Genomic DNA, 26,329 nt, shown 5'->3' on the forward strand with positions numbered 1-26,329 from the left:
CCGGGGCGGCACCGCGGCTCACCTGCACCTGGATCCCGTGCACCCCCAGAGAGCGGGGGCGGCACCGCGCTCACCTGTACCCAGATCCCATGCACCCCCAGCAGAGTGGGGGCGGCACCGCGCTCACCTGCACCCGGATCCCGTGCACCCCCAGAGAGCGGGGGGCGGCACCGCGCTCACCTGCACCCGGATCCCGTGTACCCCCAGAGAGCGGGGGGCGGCACCGCGCTCACCTGCACCCGGATCCCGTGTACCCCCAGAGAGCGGGGGGCGGCACCGCGCTCACCTGCACCCGGATCCCGTGGTACACGCAGAGCCAGAAGAGCAGCAAGGCGCACAGGAACACGGACTGGAAGAGGTCGTCCAGCATGCCCGGGAGCCAGCTGTTCACCAGGAAGGACAGCGGGAAGAACGGATCTGCAGCGAGCGGGAGACTTGACACCAGGGCTCGCGGGCACCCGGCACCCAAGTGCCCCCACGCAGGCCCCTCCCCTGCCTAGGAGTCCCACACAGCACGCAGAGGCAGGAGAGGCAGGCGGGGCAGACAGCCCTGTGCCAGGACTGCTGTGTCTGCAGCACGTCCAAGTGTTGACTGCGGAAGCAGCGCCATTTGTTAAAGACCCAGGCATCTGCCACGGCCTGGGGAGCGGGGTTCCTCCCGGGATGCCCACGCCCTGGGGACTCTGGGACGGAGCCACCCCGGGACAGAAGCAGCACCTACCGTTGTACAGCAGCAGCAGGGGCAGGAGGACGGACATCCACTTCTGCTCGATGCCCCAGTCCCGCATGGAAAACTTGCGCAGCGAGTGTGCAAACAGGCACTGCAAGCCGAGCCAGGCCCGTGACCGCCGTGGCACAGCCGAGTCTCCCACACAACCCTCTGTGCTGCACGGCCGCTGCAAACCCAGAGGCCCGGCCGTGCCCGAGACACGGTAGCTAACTGCTGTGGGGGCCGGCGGCAGAGGTTACAGGCCACCCGCGGGGCAGCATGGGAGAGGATGGCCAAAAACCCCTGGAGAGGAAGCACCTGTCCTCCCCCCGCCCGCCCCAGGCAGCCCAGCTCAGAGAGAGCCCCTGGGCCAGAGCCCCGTCTGTGGATTCCAAGGAGGGCCCCGAGCTCCTGAGCACAGCTGTCACCCACGGCATCAGGTCCCCGAGGAAACCCGAGTGGAGCAGGCCCACGGCCCCCGTCAGAGCACGCCCCTGAAGAGGGAGCGCTGGCCCACATACACGACACGAGTGGCTGCAGGCCTGCCTGGGGGTTGCTTGCTTTGTGTTCTGTCCCTTCCTCTCCGTCTGCAATTGAACCTAAGCCGGTGATTTCTAGGCAGCCTGCACCTCCCGGCCCGGGGGCCACCACTGCCAGTCCCAGCCGCCAGACGAGGCTCAGGCCCGGCTCTCCTTAGGAATGTGCTCTGTGGGCCCCAGGAAACCAGGCACCAGGGCCTCCAGGGACAGCAGGGGTCTCTGGCGGCCACGCCGCAAGCCTTCTACACTTAGGACGTTCGCCATGGGGGACCGAGGACCCCGAGGCCCTGGGCTCCCTGCTGGATCCAGTGCCCGCGTCCTGCCCTCCACGGGCCCACCACATGCCTGCGTCCCTCTCTGGATGGCGAGTCTGCAAAACCCCAGACGTTCCCGGGGTGTCCGCTGGAGGGGTCACCACTGCACTGATGCAGCCACGCATCGCCTAAATGCCGCCCCTCCTTGTCAGCACTGGGGTGACCGGCTGGTGGGAGGGACGGCCACCCTGCAGAGGGCACAGTCACTCAACGGAGCACACGGCCCCTCCCATCTTCACAGACAGGCCCTGAGCGCCCCTGGGTTCGGGGGCAGGTGCTGCCCTCAAGGTGGGTGATGGCCTGCTGTGCACCTGGCCCTCGGATCCCAGAAGAGCCACAGGCGCACGTTCCCGAACCGCTTCTCTTTGGCCTCTTTCTGCAAAGCCCAAAGATGGAAAGGCCCAGCATAACTGCCCAAAAATCCAAAGGTAAGAACCTGCGGCCAGGGCAGGTCAAATGGAGAACCCCGCCCCCGCAGGGGGAGTGGCCTTTGCCATCGCTCAACACGGAAACCTGACTGATCTGTAAGGACGAACGCACCGCACTCACTCAGTGCCACTCCTCTCTGTGCTCGGCACGGCGTGGACACATGGGGCCCTCGGTCACAGAAGCCTGGCCCCTGGGGGAAGCCTCTCGGAGATCAGTGTCCGCGCTCGGACGACAGAGCCGCCTACACCGGCTTTGTCCGTGCGCGGATGGCACTCACCGTGACGATGAAGGTGAGCACCACGAAGACAAATCGGAACCAGATCTCCAACTGGGAGAATGCGGGGTCGTAAGTCTTCCACTGCAACGGGAAGCAGACAGAATGACCTGAAAGCAAACGCACCCCAGGAGACGAGCAGACTGCGCACGGTGGCCACTGCCAGACACGCCCGGAGGTCGATTCAAACGCACTTCCTTATCCTTCCCACATGTTTGACACTCCGCACATTTTACTCTCAAAGACTCAGGTACCAAAAAGTCCTGACTACCAAGAGCTGAAAACACTTTCAAGAGTTGTATTAATGATGATCGTGGCAGAGAACTATCCTGTAATTGCAATTAAGAACAGTTGGATTTTAAGCCGATCAAACCGGGACAGAATCCGGTGCCCCGACCGGGACTAGAACCTGGTGTGCTGGCGCTGCAGGTGGAGGATTAGCCTATTGAGCCATGGCACCGGCCAGAGCTTAAATTTTAATCTAGACTTTAATCTAGACTTTAATCTAGATTTTAAGCCGATCAAAAAAGGCGGCATGCGGCCCAGTGGTGAAGGCGCCCACGTCCACACAGCAGTCCTGGCTCTGCCTCCTGCCCCAGCTTCCTGCTGTGCAGACCCTCAGGTGCCGCACTGACGGCTCGAGCGATTGGCTTCCTCCACCCCACCTTCGGGAGCCCGGGATGATGATGCTGGCTCCCTGCTTCAGCTTCAGCCCTGCCTGGCCACTGTGGACATTTAGGAAATGAATCAGCAGATGGGAATTCTGTCTCTCTCCCTGCCTCTCAGTCAACCAACAATCAACCGTGTCAATTTGTCTACTAGGAAAAGCCATGATGACTTTTTTCTTTTTTTTTCCTTTTTTTGACAGGCAGAGTGGACAGTGAGAGAGAGAGAAAGGTCTTCCTTTGCTGTTGGTTCACCCTCCAATGGCCGCTACGGCCGGCGCACCGCGCTGATCCGATGGCAGGAGCCAGGTACTTATCCTGGTCTCCCGTGGGGTGCAGGGCCCAAGCACTTGGGCCATCCTCCACTGCACTCCCTGGCCACAGCAGAGAGCTGGCCTGGAAGAGGGGCAACCGGGACAGAATCCAGCGCCCCGACTGGGACTAGAACCTGGGGTGCCGGCGCTGCAAGGCGGAGGATTAGCCTAGTGAGCCGCGGCGCCGGCCAGCCACAATGACTATTAAAAGGAACAAATTTAAAAAAAAAATTTTTTTGAGAGGCAGAGACAGCCACAGAGCACGCACTCCCAGCCACCAGTCCACTCTCCAAATGCCTGCAATGGTTGGGCTGGGTCAGACCGGAAGCCAGCAGCCAGGAGCTCAATCCACATCTCCCATGGGGAGTGGGGGGGTACAGGAACCCAAGTACTCAAACCATCACTGCTGCCTCCCACGATTCACGCCAGCAGAAGGCTGGAGTCAGAAGCCAGCGCTGGCTTCCAGACCTGGGGATGGTGCCGTGGGACCAAGGCACCCCAACCAGTGTCTTCCCCGCTGGGCCTAATGCCTGCCACAGAAACATATTTGTCAAGTGACACAAAAGAATGAGTAGGATGTTTCTCAAGACAGTGTAAGTCAGACATGCAGATGTGAACCCGAAACCGGGACAGTGAGCTGTAGTTCAGCTGTCCGTCCCCACACTCACTGGGGCCAAGCAGACACCTGACACACGGAGTGGAGGCTGCAGGCGCCACCTGCTGACGGCAGGGCAGGAGACAGCAGCTCCTCCCCACCCACAACCAAACCCCAGAACAGTGCGCTGGAAGGCCACTCACTGAACCCCATCACTGCGCTGCACCGAGGGGGCACCCCAAGAAGCCTGATGAAGACGGCTGGTTGCATAAGGAGGTGGAGGGGCTGCGGGATGCGAAGTTAGCACAGAAGCTGTCTGGACTGGAAACAGTTCCCCAACAGTGAACGCACAGTGACGTGGGAACATGGAAGGGCCCCCTGACACCCACCACTACCACCAAGCACCTCGCGGGGACCCTGTGGCAGGACAGAATTCAGACGTGCGGAGTGAGCTCACGCTGTTCTACCCAAGCCCATCAGGGAAGCAGCACGGCGGTTGCCTGGGAGACAGGCTGCGGGAGGGGGCCGGGCAGTGGCTGGGGCGGGGGTGTGCTTAGTAACTGGCTGGGGGGGTGTCCCGCAAGGATCCATTGCCGCATTTAAATAAGGGCACTTCACTGTGCGTTCAGTACACATCAGTACAGCTGCCCGGCACAAATCAGCAACCAGCCACTGAGGACGCCGGGAAAGCGGAGACCACAGAGAGGGAGGCGCTGCGTTCTGAAGTCAGAGGCTGGGTTCAGACGCCAGCCCTTCCACTTCCAGCTGGGCACGGAACTTGACCCCAGGCCAGGCCGGACGTCGCCCCCACAGCTGGGGACACTGTGACCACTTCCCGGGACCATCACGGCCCGTGCAGCAGAGCACGTGTGCCGAAAGTTATGCATGGCAGAAGCTCAGGGAACAGCTGCTACCACAATTCCGAACCACAGCACCTCCGTGCTCACGGCAGGGCCGAGCCTCACGCCAGCAGATCATTAGCAGAGTGACTGCGGCGGTGAGTGTGGGCACGCGGCGGGTGTGGACGTGAACCTAACATGAAAACAGGAAAAAGCACAGCGCACATCTTGTTTGAAAAATGCAGATGCCTGGCCGGCGCTGTAGCGCAGCGGGTTAATGCCCTGGCCTGAAGCGCTGGCATCCCATATGGGCGCCGGTTCTAGTCCTGGCTGCTCCTCTTCCGATCCAGCTCTCTGCTATGGTCTGGGAAAGCAGCGGAAGATGGGCCAAGTCCTTGGGCCCCTGCACCAGCGTGGGAGACCTGGAAGAAGCTCCTGGCTCCTGGCTCCGGATCGGCGCAGCTCTGGCCATTGTGACCAATTGGGGAGTGAACGAGCAGATGGAAGACCTCTCTCTCTCTCTCTCTCTCTCTCTCTCTCTCTCCTCTCCATGTAACTCTTTCAAATAAATAAATCTTAAAAAAAAAAGAGAAAAATGCAGATGTTAAGGCATAATCAAGAAGAGAAAAAGAAATCGCTACCACGAGGGAGAAAAACAGAAACTGCTTAAAGTAAAGGGAATAAATATTTTTTTAAGCTTCAAGGGATGGAACTCTTGAAGAAGCAGAGCAACAGCAAAGGACTGACTCGTGCTAAAAACAAACTAGGCAACAACGCTTTATTTAAAAACACAGCTGAGACTAACACGTGTACTTAATTCTAAAATATGAGTTAAGGGGGGGAGTGGAAGAGAAGAAAATCAATGCTAGAACAGGTCCTGCCCACCACACCTGGCACGGAGCCCGCCCCCCACCCCCCGCCTTTATCACAGTCGGTGCAGTGGCACTGCCTCCTGCTGTACAGGGCCCGGTCCTGCCTGAGTCAAGAACCCACTTCCAGGTAAGCAGCCACTGACAGGAGCTGCCCACATGTCGCTGAGGCCAGGCCAGGCTGGGGGGCTGTTCCCTGTGGAGCCGCACCAACAGGTGCATGGACGGTCCCGCCCCCACCAGACACCAGCCCCCCAGCCACGCGGGGTCTAGTGAGTCAGAGCCAGGACAGTCCCGGAGGACAGTTACCTCCAGATCCACTGGAATTAGGATTGGGGTTTAGTTTTTCTGTTCATTTTTAATCCCAAAATGCACCACTCCAGCTCTAGGCCATTCCTCCGTTACGATCCGCAGGCTGTGGTCTGGCCCAGGCCCAGCCGTGCACCTGCTCCTACATACACGTGCCTAGGGATGTCAGTCCTGGGCAGACGTGAGTAAGCGATCTCAGAGGAAACAATCCGGGAGCCACAGAACGCGCGAGTGGAGCACGCGGGAGCACGCGGGGGCAGGCAGGCAGCAGGAAGCAGCTTCAGACCCCAGCAGCGCTGAGCAGATGCCCGGCCTGGGGCCTTGTCCTCAGCCAGGGGTACCAGAGGAGAGACACTACAGAGAAGCTGGGCTGAGGGGAGCAGGGGGGAGGGACCGACCTGTCACGTGGCTCCCTGAAGCCACACAGCCTGCAGCGGAGCGCGGCTGCTGTCACTGCTGGCCCGCACCAGACCCACACCTGCCAGCACCTGGGTGGTGGGCGCCCAGCCCCCATTCCTGCGTGCTTCCCAGACCCTGTGTCACTGCAGCACAGACGGGCCATCACCACTACTCCAAAGTTACACACGGAAGCAGAAAGCAGCGCGCCAGACGTCCCTGATGCGGTTTCTGAGGACGAAAGGAAGGGAGAAGGCTGCCTGTCAAACTAGGGCGACACGGCATCAACGCCAGCGCCAGCCAGGAGACACCGGGGGCAGCCGTGGTGGCAGCTCCGTCTCTCTGGAGGTCAGGGACGCCATCAGGGTCATCTTCCCTGGAAGAACCGGCGGGCGAGACAAACGGCGGAGTCCAGGGCGAGCAGCCTTTCACGTAAGGGCCAGGGCTCCAGGCTGGGCCAGCGCATCGGAAGCCAGAGATGCCCCAGGGAGCGCTGAGATGACGGGCGGCGCTCAGAAGCCAGTGCCGTCCGGACAGTCGCTGGGAGTCCGCCGGGGAAGCGCCGTCTCGGGACATGCATGGCGCACGAGCGGCACCCTGGCAAGCTCCAGTTTCTGAGGTGCCCGAGTTTTCCTCACGGAGAGAACACGCACAAGAAACGACACCTGCGTCCTGTACGCACAGCGCGACACGCCGACAAGCCGCACACACCTGGGCCACAGACACCCCCACCAGTGCCCAGGAGTCCCACCCCTCATGCCCCCTAGAGTCACCAGCCTACCCAAGAGTGACAGCACCGGTCCTGATTCATGGGCACACGCGCGTTTGCCTATTGTGGTAATTTATACAAATGAGATCACACAGCTCACGGCTCTCTGCACTGGGCTTGTGGGAGACCTGAGCCGCCCACTCTGCACACACTGCTGCCTGCGTGGGGCTGCCAACACAGCACCGCTGGGCATGCTGAGACGTGTGTGCCCTCACCGGCAGGGTGTGCGGGCCGGACTCCGCCACCACCGCGCTTTCTGTCCCACTTTAGCCCCGCAGTAGCTGTGCGTACACATCCAAGAGACCTGGGATACGTGCGGACTCACTATACCTTGTCTGCTTCCAAAAGGAGTTCAGGGAACTTAAAACAAAAAGCCAGATAAGATAGAAACAACTTTTCTTACATTTTTAAAATGTATTAATGTAAAGAAAACAGATTTCATAGATACAATCCTGAGATATAACAGAAACAACTCTTAAAGGCAAAGCAGCAAAGACAGACGGTAGATAGCACACCAGAGACCTATATTTGGATGTTAGGAATTACTACAACTTGGCAAAAACTTCTTTCTGAAATCCCTGGCAGCCAACGCCAAGAGAGAAATGTGACGAGTGCTATGGCGCTCATTTCCTAATAAAAGAATTACAACCAACAGCCCGACACAATTCGGGGTGTGCTTGCTGGTATTTAACTGAAAGACTCATAAGCTGGCGTCCACAGGGGAGCCTGCTCGCGGATGTTGAAGGCAGCCTTGTTCACAAGTCACTGCCAGAGCCTGGGACCAACCCAGCTGTCCGACAGCGGGTGGCCGGTGGCGGGAGCGTGGGGACAGCGGAGTGATGAGCTGCCAGCCGCGGCCAGGCACGGAGGAACTTGACGTGCAGGTACCGGAGCGAAAGAAGGCGGGTGAAAGGCCTGCACCCTCTCTGGTTCCGAGCCGATGGCCTTCTGGAACAGGCAAGGCTGCTGGGCTGTGGGGAGAGCTGCCAGGCAGCAGCAGGAGTCCCGGACGGTGACAATCCTTGGAACCACACTGCAGTGGTGGCCGTGTGTCATGGCGTTTGCCCAAGCCCACAGGATGCGCAGCCAAGAGTGACCAGCACGTGAGCGTGAGGTGCGCAGCCGGGCGACGGCCGTGGGTGCCGGCTCTCCCGCTGCGGCCCGCGCTCCGCTCTCGTGGGGACCAGGGCCAACGGGAGGCTCCACCCTCCTCCCCATTTTGTGTGAACCTAAACATGCTCTTAAAAATTAGGTTAAAAGCCTGAAAGAAAAGGAATTCTGCTGGAGGCTTCGATGGCAGGTCACACCGGAATGGATTCCATCTTCAGAAGATACAGAGACACTTTGCGTGGGGGTCTCCTGGGTCTTGGGCCGTAGTCACCACGTCCAGGGGGTTGCCTGTGACACTGAAGGTGGGGCTGCGCCCTCCAGCCCCTGAGCTAGCAAAGGCGGGCCTGCCCCTACGGCCCCTTCAGTCCCCCGCCCCTTGTATCAGTCCTCTGGGACTTGCTCTCCTCATAGTAAAGATAACAAAAGCCCTCCCTGGAAACAGGAAAACAAAGAACTTGAACATCAATCCCGCCGCAGGGTAGCCGTCTACTAGTATTTCATCCTAAACACTTCTAATTCATGCACTTTCTTTTTTTTTATCAACACGCAGTTTGTGCTATGTATCCTATTTGTGACTAGTTTATTTTAATCTAGCCAGACCTCTACTGCTTAACTGCAGAGTGCTCCCAACTTCCCGCTGGGAGGACAGGAGCGAACATAATTCTCTGTGTGCGTTTCCAATTATTTCCTTAGACTAAGTCCCCAGCAGTAGCATTACTAGGTCAAAACGCAAATGCAAGCAGAGGCATTGCCAAGCCCCCTAAAGTTAAATCAATGCACACCCCCACAACTGTGGACGAGAAAACGCGCGCCCTTGGGTTTCACCAGCCCAGGATGCTATCTGTTGTCTTGTTTAAAATAGCTGCAATTTGATCAATTTATTTAAAAAAGGTATTTCTTCTTGTACTCTAATTCTTTGGTTTACGGTAAAAATAAACATCATTTTCTAAGTCTGTTGATTACCCACATTTCTTTCTTTTCTTCCTTCTTCCTAATAAAGTGGTTTACGTTCTGTGTAGGGGTAGGTGGTCAACCCTGCCCACTCTAGAGTGGGTCTTCTTGTTTTAGACTTATTATTGATTTGAAGGAGAGAGAGAGAGAGAGAGAGAGAGAGAGAGAGAACGAACTATCTCTTCCATTCACCAGTTCACTCCCTGTGTGGCCACGACAACCAGGTCCAGGCCGAGCCACAGCCAGGAACCAGGAACCCCATGCTGACCTCCCACATGGGTGACAGGGTCCCAAGTACCTGGGCCATCTTCCGCTGCTTTCCAAACACGGTGGCAAGGAGCTGGGGCAAGAGCAGAGTAGCCAGGTCTCAGACCTGCTCTCCTCCATGCGATGCTTAGCCCACTGCCCTACACCACCAGCCCAGCACCCGAATTCTCATTTGTGAAGCGCTACAGTGCTGTTCTTTGATGTAACTGATGCACATTTATTACGGGCTTGCCAGCTGCCGGGTTCTGCTGGGCCCTAGGAATATAGAAAAATGCAGAAACATCTCAGGTGGCACCGGTGACAAACCCCCGGGCTGCGGGCTGCCACCAGAAACATAGCTCCGGCTCTGGTGTCACCCAAGGCGATGGCCGCTTCCTTCTAAAATCACTTCCTCTCTGCGCCCAACAGCAAGATCCCGTCGCTGTCTTCTGCGCACAATGGCGGACTGATGCGCACCTGGCTTAGCCAAAACACGTACCAAATTCTTTAGGAGCAAGTTTAAGAGGAAACAGATACAAGGATGCAGGAAGGAACCACAATCGAAGAGGAACCAAACAGTGGCGGCTGCAGCCACGGGGCAGGGCGGCACAGGCCCGGGGGACAGGTGCTGCGACCACGGGGCTGAGGGATGCTGCTCTGAGCGCGCGCAGGAGGAAGGGACAGGCCCTGTGTGGGAACCACACGCCTCTTCCAGACGGCCCTGACAGAGCCGAGCCCGTGCCTACGCTCCGCACGCCTGCCTCTGCCCGGACTGGGCTCTCTGCCTCTCCCAGGAACGCGGGGCACAGCTGAATCGGACGTGGGGGCCAGGCCGTCTGAGGACAAAGCTCCAAGGAACCAGACAGAAGCCAGGTGCACACTGAGACGCCTGCAGAGGCTGGGGCAGGAAGCCAAAGCCGACGAGAAGCGCGAGAGCACCATCTCAGGACTGTCGGGCATGACCGCCGCGCGGCCGCAGAGAAGCGAAGAGACCCACTTCAGCGGCAGCCTGGGAAGCCTGCGGGTCCCACCCGTGACGCGCTGCTGCAGCACAGCCCAGCGCACGCGCTCCTCCCGCCACGGCGGCAGGCCCCTCGGCCAGAGGGCCCCAACGGCTGCAGGAAGGGCGGCGGGAGCCAGAGGGGCAAGAAGCACCATGAAGGCAGGGACACCGAGGGCCACCTGCAAACACCGGGAGACCAAGAAGGTGGCGCACTTGGGTAGCCCCCGCCCGGCCCGCGAACACCAAGTCACATTAGCCTCACAGGGCCCCACTCAGCGAGCCCCGGGGACAGCGCCCTGCTCCCCCAGCGGCACAGCGTGCCTGGGAAGAGGCTCAGAGGCTCAGAGCCAGTGAGAAGGATGCACAGCCCAGCCCCTCCGTCCCCTCCTAGTATGGGCACTGGCAGCCCACACACAGGGGCCAGCGCTGTGGCACAGAGGGTTAAGTAGCCACCTGTGACACTGGCATACCAAACTCGAGTGTCATCCGGCTTCCTGCGGATGTGCCTAGTGAGGCAGCAGATGGTGGCCCACACACTTGGGGCCCTGCCACCCACACGGGAGACCGAGATGGAGTTCCTGGCTCCTGGCTTGGGCCTGGTCCAGCCTTGGCCACTGCAGACATTTGGGGAATGAACCAGTGGATGGAAGATCTCTCTCTCTCCCCTCCCCTTCTCTCTGTCTCTCCCTGTCACTCTGCCTTTCGAATAAAACAATCACTGTATCTTTACAAAAAAAAAAAAAAATCCATCACAAAAACCCCAAATACAAAGCAGGTTCACAATAGCCAAAAAGCAGAAATGACCCAAATCTGTCCGGTGATGAATGGATGAGTACAGGCAGCCTATCCCTACAATGCAGCGTTATGCAGCAAATACCAGGGTGAAGCACGGATACCCACAGCAGCCCTCGGAACGTCGACGTCATTGAGCTGAGACCACACTCAGCGGGACAGGTGTCTGGTATAGTGGGTAAGACGCCCCCGGGGACACCCACACCCCATCCAAATTGCCTGCTCCAGTCCTAGCCTCGATGCTTCCAATCCAGTGGCTAGCGAATGTCACCCTGGGAGGCAGCAGGCCCCTGGGCCCCTGCCACCCCCATGGGAGACCTGGACTGAGTTCTGGGACCCTGGCTTCAAGCTGGCCCAGCACTGGCTGCCTCAGGGATAGGGGGAGTGAACCAGCAGAGGAAACATCTCTGTCTATGTCTTTCAAATAAACAAATGAACATAAGGATTTTTAACACTGGAAAATGGTGGAGACCACATGTGCACGATTCCACTCATCTGAAATGCCCAGAGGGAGGGCCCGCCGGGGCTGTGGGGAGAGGCAGACAGGGAGTAAGCGGGGGACAACAGGCTGGGCTAGCCGGCACATCCCCACGAAGGCACTCAAAGGCTCTGAGCCCCGCCTTGGGAAGGGCGCGTTACCCGGTGAGGACGGCGTTTCTAAAGGTGCCACTAGCACTTCACTTAACATTCCCCACTGAGAACAGCTACTCCACACGTAAGGGAACAGGTGCAGCCGAGTCAGCCTGGGGGCCGCAGCCAGGACTCGAACCCAGTCCCCGTCAGATCCCGGTCGCCGGGCTGGCTATCCTGACCCTGAACAAGCGGAAGGGACAAAGGCAGGAGGAAAGGCAGCCCCACGATCAAAGCAGCGCCCCCTACCCCCGCCCCCCAGCAGCCCTGGCGGTATCTGAGGACCCTCCCCAGGCTGGGCGGCAGCCCTGTGCCCCCGACGGTGGGGGTGCCTCAGAACCCTTCGTGACCCTGCAGCTGGAACACGGCTCAGAACACCAAGGCTTCTCCACTTCTGTGCTGTTCCCTTAGGCTCCTGGGGGTTCCACGTTTAAGTGAGACATTGTGGCTCTCTTACGTGTCTCCGCTCTCCAACGTTACGTTCTTTCACTGCTGTGATGCATATGCAGCCGCGGGGCCACGCGCACTCACCGTGAAGTGCATCTCCTTGACCGGCAGCTTGAGGTGCTCAAAGCCCACGGTCACGGTGTACTGCGTGTAGTTCAGGTAGCCGAGGTGAGCCACGATCATCTCCGCGCATTTCTGCAAAGGCACAAGGAGGGCCTGTGTTGAGGCAGGCAAGGCGGACCCTCCACCCCTGCTGCACCCCTCCACCCCTGCTGCACGACGGGCGCACTCGCGGCACCAGGCCGGCAGAACTGCGAGTTTCCAGGAATTCCACGCAAGCCCAGACTCGGAGCCCGGCCACAACCGTCCCGGGGGAAAAAAAAAAAAAGAACCACGGGGACATTTTAGGAAACATACTATGGCTTAAAGTAATTAGAATGTTTCCGATTTGGATGACTGAAAATAATGTCACCTGCATTAAAAGGGTACCAATGCAAAAGACCCAAACCTGGAATTTCTGTAAAACTACAGTGCCCAGCGGGCCACGTACGCTAAGACTCCAGCCTGCCCGCCCCATCCTCCTGCAGCCACGATCAGGACACACGGGGTGGACACCGTTCCCTCTCTCCCCTGGGAGCCTGTCCCACCCCCACCTCATCAAGCAGCAGCCGCGTGCACGCTTCACTGCCCGCCGTGCACACCTCTCCTCCTGGGGACTCAGAACCAGGTCTGCTCTGCTCGGTCAGCCCTGCAGGGGTGGCGGTGAGGACACAGCCCTCACTTCGGGGTACAAATGTGCATGCAACTCTGGCCAGGCATCCAGAGCCAGCGACGTCCCCTTCAGAGCTCTGCCCGGCCATGCCACGTGGGCCAGCACACCTGGGACGTGGCTCTGTCACCTGGGTGGATGCGCCCCCCCACCCCCCGTGCCACCAGGCAGCGCAGCCAGTGCCCAGAACTAACGGGCAGCTCTGCGGCTTTCCAGGTGCACCTGTTGTCACGGTGGCTCTCAACAGGGCAGCTGCCCTACAGCGAACAAAGGCTTTCCACACTTCCAAGATCTGAGGTCAGGGTCAGAAAACAGATCCGGTTGTAAATAAGAGGGCTTTACAAGCTGAGGGCACCTGGTGGAGAGAAGGCCTGGTAGCACAGGCTGCTACCTGTGGAGAGCGCAGAGCAGAGCCAAGTGTGCAGCAGTCTGATGGAAGCAGGCCACAGGGCAATGCTGCACCTGCCCCGATGCCCGCCACACTCGGGGACACGAGCTCTCCGGCTGCCCACCTGCCCACCTGCCCCGATGCCCGCCACACTCGGGGACACAAGCTCTCCGGCTGCCCACCTGCCCCAACGCCTGCCACACTCGGGGACACAAGCTCTCCGGCTGCCCACCTGCCCCGACGCCTGCCACACTCGGGGACACGAGCTATCCAGGCACCACCTGCCCACCTGCCCCGATGCCCGCCACACTCGGGGACACGAGCTCTCCGGCTGCCCACCTGCCCCGATGCCCGCCACACTCGGAGACACGAGCTCTCCGGCTGCCCACCTGCTCCGATGCCCGCCACACTCGGGGACACGAGCTCTCCGGCTGCCCACCTGCCCCGATGCCCGCCACACTCGGGGACACGAGCTCTCCGGCTGCCCACCTGCCCCGACGCCCGCCACACTCGGGGACACGAGCTCTCCGGCTGCCCACCTGCCCCGACGCCCGCCACACTCGGGGACACGCGCTCTCCGGCTGCCCACCTGCCCCGATGCCCGCCACACTCGGGGACACAAGCTCTCCGGCTGCCCACCTGCCCCGACGCCTGCCACACTCGGGGACACGAGCTCTCCGGCTGCCCACCTGCCCCGACGCCTGCCACACTCGGGGACACGAGCTATCCAGGCACCACCTGCCCACCTGCCCCGATGCCCGCCACACTCGGGGACACGCGCTCTCCAGGCGGCCACCTGCCCCGATGCCCGCCACACTCGGGGACACAAGCTCTCCAGGCGACCACCTGCCCCGACGCCTGCCACACTCGGGGACACAAGCTCTCCGGCTGCCCACCTGCCCACCTGCCCCGATGCCTGCCACACTCGGGGACACGAGCTCTCCAGGCACCACCTGCCCCCCTCCTGACTCTCCCGTGTTAGAAGTGTACATCACCTTCCACATTTTATCCCATCTGAGCCCCGGCTTCCTGCCCACCTGTCTGGCTCTGGGCACGTGAGTGCCGACTCCCCTTCCTCTGGGATGGGGAAGCAGGGGCATGGCATGCCCAGGAAGGGGCAGGTCAAACACCAGGAACAGGGCAGAGACGCACTTCTGACAGGTGCAGGTGGGACACTTGGTCTGCTCTCATCAGCAAAAGACTACATCCTTCCACTGCAAGAGCTGCCGGGAAGCCACCCGAGGGTCCACGGCCCCCAGCCCAAGCCGCGGACCTGCTGCCCTCCAGTGCCGCCGCCTTCTCGGCTGCCAGCGTGGACAATCTTGCCACCAAGGCAAAAGACACTCGTCTCTCTCCACATCACAGCACAGCCATCTAGACGGTGCTAAGTCCCCTGTAACCTCTTTACCACAGAGAGAGCAGAGTTAACGAGGTTCATCTGTACAGCTCTAGGGATATAACACTTCCCCTTCCTCCCTCCCTCTCCTTTCTCTCCTCCTTTTCCTCTTTTTAACATTTTCGAGGTAACATATTTTTAATGTACATGATAGAGCCCACCCTGTTTAGGCCAGGGCAGTGCTTCTGCAGGGCTAGGGAGAGCCTGGAGCAGACAGAACAGAGATGTTCCTGGGGGTCTCAGTGTGAACTGAGGTGGGCTCCCCATGGACACGCACCGAAGGGCCGTTCTCTAGGGGCACAGCACGGCAGCCAGGTCCCGGGAGCAACGGTGCAGCCAAGCCGGCCCCTTCGGCGGCCTGGGTCTTCCTGAAACCAAGGCTCTGGGTGTGGTCACCAGCTGTCCCTGTTTCACACCCAAAGGCCCTGTGCGCCAGGAAGCCCGGCTCTCCCAGCAGCAGGGGGCCACCCACTGCCTGGCTGCCTGGCTGCCGTCAGGCCCCGGCTCTGCTGAAGTGTGGCCCGTGGATGGCGCGCCTCCTGCACACAGCCCCGGGGGCCCAAGGCTCCGCCAGCGCTGTGCACGGCCACACACATCATTCACCTTGACCCTGCCGCTTAGCCAAGACTGGGGGAGGACTGCACCCCCACTTTGCAGATGGGGAAACACACCCCAGAAGCTTGCTCAGGCCACTCGTGAACAAGACGGGGAGGCAGCGGGAGGGCCAGCCGCTCGCGCTGCCTTCCTCAGACACCAGCTCACCGCGATGGGCGCGCCAGAGGCTGCTGAGGTCAGGGGCCGCCCGCCGGAGCTGACGTGCTAACTGTCAGCACAGGGACCAGCGGCGGTGGCTGCCGCCATCCAGGGGTCCTCCCCGCGTGGCGGCTTCCTTCTTTCCAGGACAGACAGGCCGGCACGCAGGAGCCCCGGGACAGCGGGACTCTGCCCCTCCACCGTCTCCTGCACGGGGGTGGTGGGCACGGCTCCAACCGCCCCCAGCCTCCGCTCCTTCTACGAGAGGGGCTCTCGGGACACCTGGCTCCCACAGCCCTCTTCCAGTGCCCTCGGCAAGCGCACTGCCGTTTCCGATGCTCCCCCAGTGCCCCCGCTGCCCGTCACCTGGGGAGTCCCCCGACAAGGCCTCTGGGCCGGCAGGGACCCGCCGTGGGCCTTCGCGTTCTGAAGAGCCTGGTGCTGCCGGCGTCGGCAGTGGCCGTCAGTCTCCTGTCCCCAAGCCACGCTGCCGCTGAGCCCCCGAGGCCTGGGCATCCTGACCCCGGCAAGGACGGGCACTGAGCGCACGGCTGGAACCCCGAGTGACCACAGCGTGCGGCAGGCCCTCCTCCGGGAGACGCGGCCCACTGGTGCAGTGAGCCACTGGGATGATGACCACAGCCGTGGTGCATGTGCAGGGGATGCGGCGGGATGTCAGTGCACACGCGTATGCACGCGTGTATGTGCACATGCGAGTGGCTAAGAACTTCAAAGGGAAGGGACGGCTGAGCTGAATGTTCCAGGTGTGCGGTGGTGCGCAGCTGCCGCCACACTCACCCCTGCGCACGTGAGCGTCCTGGTCCGGTTGTGGACCTTGTTGTGAATGTACAGCATGGTTCCGTCCTGAGCGACACCGTCCACCTTCACCGTCAAGGGGAAGCTCGTCTGAATGGAGGTCTCTACAAAACAGGGGCTCGGCGTCACGCTTCCCGAGGGGCTGCCCCGCTGTCACTCAGAGAGCCCGGCAGTCCTGGGACCACCCCCACCTCAGGGGCCCAGAACATTGCTCCAGCCTGTCACTCAGGGGCCCGCTGGGTCTACTGCATAAAAGGCTTAAGTGTCTCATGGCTAATACAATCATAGTTTTCCTTCCCCACCTAAAATTGTCATTAACCAAAACAGAAATACATTCCTCATTTTTCCTGATTATATAATTTGCTATTTTTCAGCTTATATTCTTCTTATAAAAAAACCAGAGAGCAAAAAAAAATGGGGCTGGCATTAAATGCTAGACGTGACCGTAATTAGCTTTTTTGTGTGTCTGTTCATCAAAGACCACTGCCAGCCATACAAATACACGGTGACACAGATTTTACTTTTGCTTTCCATGTTACGAACAGGGAGCAGTGACTCTGCAGCCTGAGTGCTGGCACTTCAGTGACTGTGCCCACAGGGCGCGATTTCCAAATTCTTCCTCAACTTCACCGGAATCGCAAACCTGAGAAAAGAACTGGGGTGAGCACCTGCCCAGTTCTCTCCAGGTCGACGTACGACTAGCACACTGCAGGCGCCCAGAAGCGAGTCCGCGACACTGCAGGGACGCCCTGGCTGGGGCTCCGTGGCCTCGCACAGCGGACACCCTGGACAAGCCCTGCTGGGGCCTGGCCTGGGCAGGGTGGGCTGTTCAGGGGCGTGCCTGGGGTCCAGGCCTGAGATGCCAGCAGCAGCCCCTTCCCCCTTCAAGCTGTCGCCAGACACTCGGCCCCCGGGTCTCTGGGGTGCGGAATCCCTGCTCCGTTCCCCGGGACCCCACTGAGAAAAGCTGGAGCTTCAGCACCTGCCCCCCCACCCCCCGCCCCGTGCCACCGGCGTGGGGGCCAGCACGTGCGCAGCAGAGACTGCACGGTGACTTGGCGGTTCCCGCCGGGCGCCATCCCAGGAGCTTCCGAGTCACTGCTGTTGTAACAACAAACATCTCTCTCTGAGCACTGGTCCAGATGTTGTAAAGTCCTTTCAACCTCCAAATACAATGTTTTGTATGAAGAAAACCACACTGAAACCTGAAACCTCAGGATCCTTTTTTTTGAGACAGAGAAAGGTTCCACCCACCGGTTCACCCCTCAAATACCCCTTAGGGCCGGGGCCAGGCCAGGCCCTCGATCTAGGCCTCCCACATGGTGGCAGGGACCCGACCACTTGAGCCATCCCCTCCTGTGCCATCCCCTCGGTGCTCACAGCTGGAAGCTGGATGGGACCAGAAGCAGCACCCAAACCAGACACTGATGTGGGCTCTGGGTGTCACAGTCGCTGGGTGAAATACCCTCCCCAGGCCCCGTACCTTTTGACTGATTCAATTCAACCACACACGTCAGCCACAGCTGCTGATTATACGTTGACAGTGGATTTGAACGTAACTGAATGGGCTTTAGCTGCACAGAGGAGAACACAAGTCAGGCAATGTCAGGGAGCTTTTTGCTGAGAACAGACAACACACAGATTCCTTAACACACACAGTCACGCTGAGCCCGAGCTCCGGCGCACTTTCCTTCTGGAAATGCGAGGGAACCCCCAGAATCGCTGCAAAGAAGGTACCATTAGAAAAGGGACAGAGCTCACGTGTTCACCTGGGCAAACTCAGTGAGACGAGGCCAGGCACAGGGGACGCCTGCTAACGGGCTCGGGGCCCGAGGGGCCGCCTCTGCTCCCCACCGAGGGCTCGGGGACCGAGGGGCCGCCTAAGGACTCAGGTGTTGATCACAGAGGAAAAGGCAGCTTCAGCAAACAAGGGCCCAGGAAGCTGGCGGGGAACGGAGGCGGCAGAACTGTGTGTGTCTGAGAAGCAAGACGCAAGGGGACACGCAGCCGCCCTCACACCCCGGCACCAGGACCCGCTCCGTGACCGGCATCCGTGACGCCCCGCCAGCCACCGCGCACACCCAGTCCTACTTACCTTTTTGCTATTATTTAGTGAAAAATTAGCTGCAGAAGTCTGGATCACTTTGGGTCCTAATGTGTAACAGAGAAGAGAAGGGGAAAACACGTTATAGCTACGGTGGTCATTTACTGATTTTTTTTTTTTTTTCAAATGCCAAGAAGGACTCATGCATTCTACAGATATGGTCTTTAGAGACAGAAAGGTCTTCCTTTTTCCGTTGGTTCACCCCCCCAATGGCCGCTGTGGCCAACGTGCTGCGGCCGGCACACCACGCTGATCTGAAGCCAGGAGCCAGGTGCCTCTCCTGGTCTCCCTTGCAGGTGCAGGGCCCAAGCACTTGGGCCATCCTCCACTGCACTCCTGGGCCACAGCAGAGAGCTGGCCTGGAAGAGGGGCAGCTGGGACAGAATTCGGTGCCCCGACCGGGACTAGAACCCGGTGTGCCGGTGCCGCAGGCGGAAGATTAGCCTAGTGAGCCATGGCACTGGCCCAGATATGGTCTTATTTACCAAGTCTTTCTCTAGAGATTGTAAATATGTAGAAAAACAGAAAACACACACAGAGTATCCACTCTGCTGTGTGTGTGACTTCCCAGTACACACCAACACAACTGACCACGTGCAATGCATACGATTTCCATGGGAACATGGGCACACTCCACGGTCCTATCTATGGGAGCTCTCTCTCCAGCACATGGGTCCAAGAAAACATTAGCTATGCAGACACACTCTATGCAGGTTGCAAAGTATAAGGATCTCAACAACTAAGACTTATCTGTTCACCCAATTAAACCAGTCTTCCAGAAACAAGTAGGGGACATAAAGTGGCACAATATATACTAAAAACAATAACAGCGGGGCTGGCATCATGGTGTAATAGGTTAATCTTCCACCTGCAGCACCAGCATCCCATATGGGCGCCGGTTCGACTACCAGCTGCTCCTCCTCCAATCCAGCTCTCTGCTGTGGCCTGGGAAAGCAGTAGAAGATGGCCCAAGTGGTTGGGCCCCTGCAGCCGCGTGGGAGACAAGAAAGAAGAACCTGTCTCCTGGCTTCAGATCGGTGCAGCTCCCGCTATTGCAAGACCTATCTGTCTCTCTCTCTCTCACTGTCTGTAACTCTCTCTCTCAAATAAATAAATAAAATCTTAAAAAAAAAAAAAAAAACAGCACATGGCTTTTCCTGAAATAACAGGTATACAAGCTGCATAGACTGCTTCTCAAAAAAATTTTTGATGTATTTATTTACTTAAAAGGCAGAGTGATAGAGAGAGAGAGAGAGAGAGAGAGAGAGAGAAATCTTCCATCTGTTGGTTCACTCAGCAAATGCTCCCAACAGCCAGAGCTGGGCCAGGCCAAAGCCAGGAGCTTCCCACATGGGTAGCAGGAACCCAAGTACTTGGGCCATGATGCACTATCTCCCAGGTGCATTAGCAGGAAGCTGGATCAAAAGCAGAGTAGTCAGGACTCAAACCAAGTACTCCAAAATGGGATGCAGACGACCCAAGCAGATGCTCTGCCCGTCATGCCACCACGCGTGCCCCCTAAATGTTTCTGGTGCGTAAAATACCTAAGAACAATGCTCCTGTGGATGCACAGACACTGTCAGAGGGCAATGGCTGCATCCTGTGGTATATATTTGCATGGAAAACTTCTTCTTTTTTAAAAATTATTTTATTTATTTGAAAGAGTTACAGAGAGAGGGAGAGACAGAGAGAGAGGTCTTCCATCCAATGGTTCACTCCCCAGATGGCCATAATGGCCGGAGCTGTGCCAATCTGAAGCCAGGAGCCAGGAGCTTCTTCCAGGTCTCCCACACGGGTGCAGGGGCCCAAGGACTTGGGCCATCTTCTACTGCTTTCCCAGGCCACAGCAGAGAGCTGGATCGGAAGAGGAGGAGCCGGGACTAGAATTGACATCCATATAGGATGCCGGCACTGCAGGCCAGGGCTTTAACCCACTGCACCACACTCAAGCCCCAGAAAACTTTTTTTTTTATTAGACAGGCAGAGTTAGAGAGAGAGACAGAGAGAAAGGTCTTCGTTCTGTTGGTTCACCCCCAAAATGGCTGCCACAGCTGGTGCGCTGCGCCAATCCGAAGCCAGGAGCCAGGAGCTTCTTCCTGGTCTCCCATGCCGGTGCAGGGCCCAAGCACTTGGCCCATCCTCCACTGCACTCCCGGGCCACAGCAGAGAGTTGGACTGGAAGAGGAGCAACCGGGACTAGAACCCAGCACCCATATGGGATGCCGGCACCTCAGGCGGAGGATTAACCAAGTAAGCCATAGCGCCACCCCCCCTACCACCACCAAAAACTTCTTACCAGCAACATTTAGTTGGATTGTTGGGTTTTTAAAATCTATTTTGCCAGTCTCTGCTTTGTGACAGGACAGCTCAATCCATTTACATTTACCGTAATTACTGATGAAGAGGCACGCACTTCTGCCATTGCGCTTTCTATGATGGACGTGCTTTCCAAACGCCTCTCAGTTCCTGTCACTTACACCCTAAAGTTGCAGCACTCAAATTCTAACTCACAGCAGCTCAGCATCAACAACGTGGAAACCCCTTCTGCACAGCCCTTCTCCACCGTTCAACTGTTGCTCTCAAAATTTTGACGGAATTTTATCTTTATGTATGTCCAAAACCATTAAACTTTAGTGGACTAGTTTTTTAATTATGCAGAAGATAAATGTGGAGTTACAAATCAAAATTACAATAATACTAGCTTTTAGACTAATCATTATTTAATGTACTAATCTCTTAAATCGTGTAGAGAATAAAAACTAACAGACCACTGTTACAATACTATCAGCATTCATAAAAAATGATTTGTTTATTTGAAAGGCAGAGAGAGAGGGAGAGAGAATGAATGAATGAGTGAATGAATGTCTGCTGGTTCACTCCCCAAATAGCCACAGGGGTGGGATTGGTCCAGGGTAGTCAGGAGCCTGGAACTTCACCCGGGTCCCCCATGTGGGTGACGGGGACTCGGGTGCCTGGGCCACCTTCCACTGCTTTCCCAAGTGCATTAGCAGGGAGGTGGGTCAGAAGCGGAGCCGCCGGACTTGACTGGGATACAGGATGCCAGCATTCAAGTGGTGGCTTAACCGCTGCCCCACAACACCTGTCCCTACCACGAGCTTGCAGTTGTCTTTACTGAAGTCACATGGCTTTGAATGATCGCCTGGTATCGTTTCATTTCAATCCGCAGGACTCCCTTTAGTAATTCTTTCAAGGCGGTCTAGCGGCAACAAACTCTCAGCTTTTTTTTAAAAAAAATATCTATTTATTAATGTATTTATTTATTTGAAAGGCATGGTTACAGAGAGAGAGGGAAGAGAGAGTGAGAGAGAGAGAGAGAGAGATCTTCCATACTGGTTCACTCCCCAAATGGCCAAAATGGCAGGGCTGGGCCAGGCCAAACCCGGGAGCGCAGAGCTTCCGGGTCTCCCATGTGGGTGCGGGGGTCCAAGCACTTGGGCCATCTTCCGCTGCTTTCCCAGGCCATAGCAGAGAGCTGGACTGGAAGTGGAGCAGCTGTGTCTCGAACCAGTGCTCACATGGGATGCAGGCAGTGGCTTAACCTGCTACGCCACAACGTCAGCCCCTCTCAGCTGCTATTTATCTGAGAACATTTCCCTCACTGAAATATATATATATTTTATAAGTAAATGTTTTATAAATATAAAATGTTTTATAAATAAATAAATGTTTTATAAATAAAACATATATATATATATGTTTTACATGAGACAGAGAGAAGGAGAAATTGAGAGTCATATCACCTGCTGGCTCACTCTCCAAACGCCTGCAGTGTCTAGGACTGGGCCAGGCCCAAGCTGGGAGCTAGGAGTGCCAGCCAGTCTCCCACAGGGGTGCCAGGGCCTCACTGCTCCCAGGGCCCACATCAGCAGGATGGGGTCAGGAGCGGGAGCCAGGTGTCTTACCCAGGTACTCCGATGTCTTAACTGGTGGTTAAATGCCCCACACTGGGAGTTCTGCCCGGCGTGGAGCCCCGGGTGGACAGCTGTCTCCCAGCACTCTGAACGTCTGAATGTATCAGCCCACGGCCTTCTGACGTCCAAGGTTCCTCACGGGGCACCTGCGGGTATCTTCCTGACTTTCCAGTTAGGAACGCTGGGTCTCCACAGGAGTCCCTCTGAGTTGGTCCTGGGTCGTGTCTGCGGCTCCTAGACGCTTACACGCACGTCTTTCATCAATCTGGAGTTCTCTGCTACGCTTTCTTTAGTACCTCCTCTGCCCCTCTGGCTGTCCTCCTGGGATCCCCACACTGTAGATCCCGGCCTGCCCGGTGTCCCCAGGGCCCCTTGGGCTCCGTCCACTCTCCTTCAACCTTCCTCTTCCGTCCCGCACACTGAACAACTGCCAAGACGCTCTGCTCAGCTGTGCGGTTTCTCCCCCCGCCTCTGGAGGCCCCCGTGGGCGTCTCCTCTGAGCCACCGCGCCCTCAGCTGCAGTTCTTGTCGTCAGGTTTCCTGTGTCTTCATTGGTAGTTAGTGCTGGCAGCGTTCCCCTGCCTCCCTCCTGCCTCCCTCCGGCTCCCTGAGGCTCTGTCCTGGGGAGTCTCCTTTACTGTCTTGGTCTCCTTTCTGAGTCTGGGTGGAAAACTGAACACTGGGACAGAATCAAGTGATCTCTCCGCAGTCCCGTTCTCCTTCCCAGGGCCTGCTGCTTTGTTTTTGTTGTGCTGTTGCTACCGTGAGCTGTCCGTGAGCTGTCTGTGTGCTGTCCGTGTGCTGTCCGTGTGCTGTCCGTGTGCTGTCCGTGAGCTGTCCATGCACTGTCCGTGAGCTGTCTGTGCGCTGTCCGTGCGCCATCTGTGTGCTGTCCGTGCACTGTCTGTGCGCTGTCTGTCCATGAGCTGTGAGCTGTTTGTCTGTGAGCTGTCCGTGAGCTGTCTGTCCATGAGCTGTCTGTCCGTGAGCTATCTGTCTGTGAGCTGTCTGTCCGTGAACTGTCTGTCTGTGAGCTGTCTGTCCATGTACTGTCTGTGAGCTGTCTGTCCGTGAACTGTCTGTCCATGAACTGTCTGTCCGTGTAATGTCCGTGAGCTGTCTGTCCGTGAACTGTCTGTCCGTGAGCTGTCTGTGTGAAAGGCCAGGCTGAAGTGGAACCTCCCGGTCTTCGCGGTCCTCCCCGAGCCTGCGCCTTTCTTGGGGCAGGTCCTGTGACCCCGTATCCCTGGGGGATCCACTCCACCGTGCCCAGAGGATGCCTGAACCTGTAGAGTGCCGAGTCCTAGACGCACCATCCTTTCCCCACGAGAGTTTCTAACTAGACACAGCGAGATTCACAACAATCTAACAGAATCCTCTAGAGCAGAAGTGAAGGCTCTGGGGACAGTTTACTCCCAGGGCTTTCTGATTAATGTAGACCACGGGCACTGAGACTGCACGAAGAGAAGCCACTGACATCGGGCTGCTCCTGAATGTGCCCGTCTCCAACGGCTGGCTCCCAAAAGGGGAGAGAGAAAAGGAAGTGGGGTGGGGGCGTGCCGGCCCTGTAAACACTGCAACTTGGTTCAGCCACAAACTGGGGCTGCAGCCATGGCAGGAGGAGCGCGACGGCGCCCCCTTCCGGCACCTCCGTGACCAGAGAAGGTCGCCAGGACTGCAGCACGGCTCCCTGTCTGGAGGCCCGGGGCCTTTTTGCCTGGCTGTGTGCGGGCTGCGCTGGGGATGTGGCTGCTGCCGCGCTGAGCAAAGCCAAGCACAACTGAGAGTCCAGGGCTCCCCCGGAAGTGGCAAGCCCGCAACAGATTCCCCAGTTCCAAACCAGCCACGCCCGCCAGACGGCGCTGCTGCGACCGTCTCGTGGGGACACACGCCCAGGGCTCCTGCCCGCCGTCTCCCCAGAACCCTCCACCACCCAGATTCTCGCGCCGCCATGCTTCAAAGCTTTAGCCTTAACAGAAGCAGTCAAAGGAAACACCGTGAAGCGTTTCAGTGAGGTCTGGACCTGCATTCTTCTGCAGCGCATCCCCCTATCTTGCGGCGCCCGTTTCTGGGCTGCCTCCGTGACCCCGACACTCCCGCCGGGAAGCGGGAGAAGCACTTGGAGCTCCATCGCCAGGGCGGGACCTCTCCGCGCTGCATGTGCAACACTGAGAAGCGGTCTCTGCAGGGAGCAGGCTCGGGCCGCGCTGAGGCCGCTCTTAAACAGATTCGCAGCCTGAGTGCACTCCTCGCCCAGGAAGCGAGCAGCCAGGCAAGAATTAAAACCCCGAGTCAGGCTGTCTCTGGGGATGCCCAATCACCTAATGGACGCCTGATCTGAGCCACGGCTCCACTCCAACTCTGCCTTCCTGCGATGCACACCCTGGGAGACCGCAGTTGATGGCTCCAGTACTTAGGTACCTGCCACCTACCTGGGAGACCCAGATGGAGTTCTGGGCTCCTGGCTTTTGCCTGGCCATGCCCAATTTGGGGAGTGAAACAGCAGATGGAAGATCTGTATGTGTGTGTGTCTTCCAAATAAAAATAAATAAATCATTTTTTTAAAGAAAGAACCAGGGGATGGTGTTGTGACGTGATGGGTAAAGCCGCCACCTGCAATGCCATCATCCTGGACGGGCATCGGTTCGAGTCCCGGCTGCTCCACTTCCGATCCAGCTCCCTGCTAATGCACCCAGGAAAGCAGTAGAAGATGGCCCAAGTGCTTGGGCCCCTGCACCCACATGGGAGACCTGGAAGAAGCTCCTGGCTCCCGGCTTCAGTCTGGTCCAGCTCCATCCATTGTGACCATTTGGGGAGTGAACCAGCGGACGGAAGATCTTTCTTTCTCACTTTCTGTAACTCTGCCTTTCAAATAAAATAAATAAATCTTTTTTAAAAAAAATGGGAATGACAAACTCAAAGGTCCCAAGGCACTCCTGCCTCTGAGGCGGTAGTCACCTTACCACGTGAGGTAATTATAAACAAGCGCTCGTGACGGTTAACCCTGTGTCAACGCGACCGGGCTACAGGCGCCCGGGTGCCTGGTTAAGTGTTACTCTAGGGCGTCTGTGAGGACATCGCTGAACGCGATGACCCCTGAGTCAGGGGCTGGAGGCAGGCAGGTCCCCCTTCCCAGTGCGGTGGCCTCCAACCACCCACGGGAGGCTGCAACACAACAAGAAGACTGGAAGAATTCACTCTCTGCCTGGGCTCTCTCCGTCTCCCTCCTGGGACCAGAGAGTCTTCTAGCTCTGGACTCACGCTTAGATGTGGACTGGAGCATGTGCCACACTGGCCCTGCCGGTGCCAGGCATTGGCACTGGTGTCCAGTGGGCACTCCTGGGTCTCGGTCTAGGTGACTACAGATGCAGGGATTTCTGCATCTTCAAATCCCACAGGCCAATCCGTGATAACACATACACAGACAGATACACAAGACCACCGTGTCTTGTGAACACAGGCGCTGTGAGCAGGAAAGGGATGTGAGATCCCACTAGCGCTCTTCTCTGGGCCTCGGCGCGTCACCCTCCACTTCAGCACCCAGGCTGGATGTGATCACAGCTGTGGTGATGGCGTGGCATACGGAAACCCGAGGTGGCTGAGGTCCCACTGAGACCAGAGACCATGAGAACAGGAGCACGTCCTGCCACTCTCAAAGGACAGCTGTGGACATCAAGGCAGACAGTGGCTGACCCTGTGCTGTGACTCACAGCACTGTCACCCCTTGGTGACTTAACGGCACCATCATCATCCCGGCACCCAGCACCGAGGGGCTGCTGCTGCTCCGGCTCCCTCAGCCTGTTCCCCAGCCGGTCCCAGGTTAGGTGAAGGAACCAGCTTTCTGGAGCCCAATGCCTCCGGGACAGGTGAAGCCTACTTGTCAATCACACGTTAATGCTAGGTGCATCAGTTAGGCAAACACCTACCAGAAACCACCCAAACTGAAAACCATCTGTCAGGCAGAGGGGACG

The 26,329-nt window shown here is 58.0% G+C and overlaps 1 protein-coding gene and 1 long non-coding RNA gene across 5 annotated transcripts in view; both read right to left on the reverse strand.

The window, feature by feature from the left end:
* Positions 1-26,329, reverse strand: part of TMEM181 (transmembrane protein 181) — a 59,779-nt gene that overhangs the window by 10,252 nt on the left and 23,198 nt on the right. For all 4 annotated transcript variants that reach the window (XM_051855208.2, XM_051855210.2, XM_051855209.2 and 1 more), the window contains exons 3-9: positions 18,418-18,473; positions 17,806-17,896; positions 16,305-16,426; positions 12,285-12,395; positions 2,269-2,349; positions 722-821; positions 287-417 (exon numbers count right to left, since the gene is read on the reverse strand). In XM_051855208.2, the coding sequence (XP_051711168.1) occupies positions 287-417; positions 722-821; positions 2,269-2,349; positions 12,285-12,395; positions 16,305-16,426; positions 17,806-17,896; positions 18,418-18,473 (692 nt within the window). The remainder of the gene's footprint in view (positions 1-286; positions 418-721; positions 822-2,268; positions 2,350-12,284; positions 12,396-16,304; positions 16,427-17,805; positions 17,897-18,417; positions 18,474-26,329) is intronic.
* Positions 12,407-16,298, reverse strand: LOC138849557 (uncharacterized). Its single transcript, XR_011388436.1, has 3 exons — positions 14,311-16,298; positions 14,104-14,153; positions 12,407-13,431 (listed from the first exon to the last, which is right to left on the reverse strand). It is a non-coding gene; the product is annotated as an uncharacterized lncRNA (long non-coding RNA).

Source organism: Oryctolagus cuniculus, chromosome 5, assembly GCF_964237555.1.
Source record: "Oryctolagus cuniculus chromosome 5, mOryCun1.1, whole genome shotgun sequence".
In the NCBI taxonomy this organism is placed as follows: domain Eukaryota; kingdom Metazoa; phylum Chordata; class Mammalia; order Lagomorpha; family Leporidae; genus Oryctolagus; species Oryctolagus cuniculus.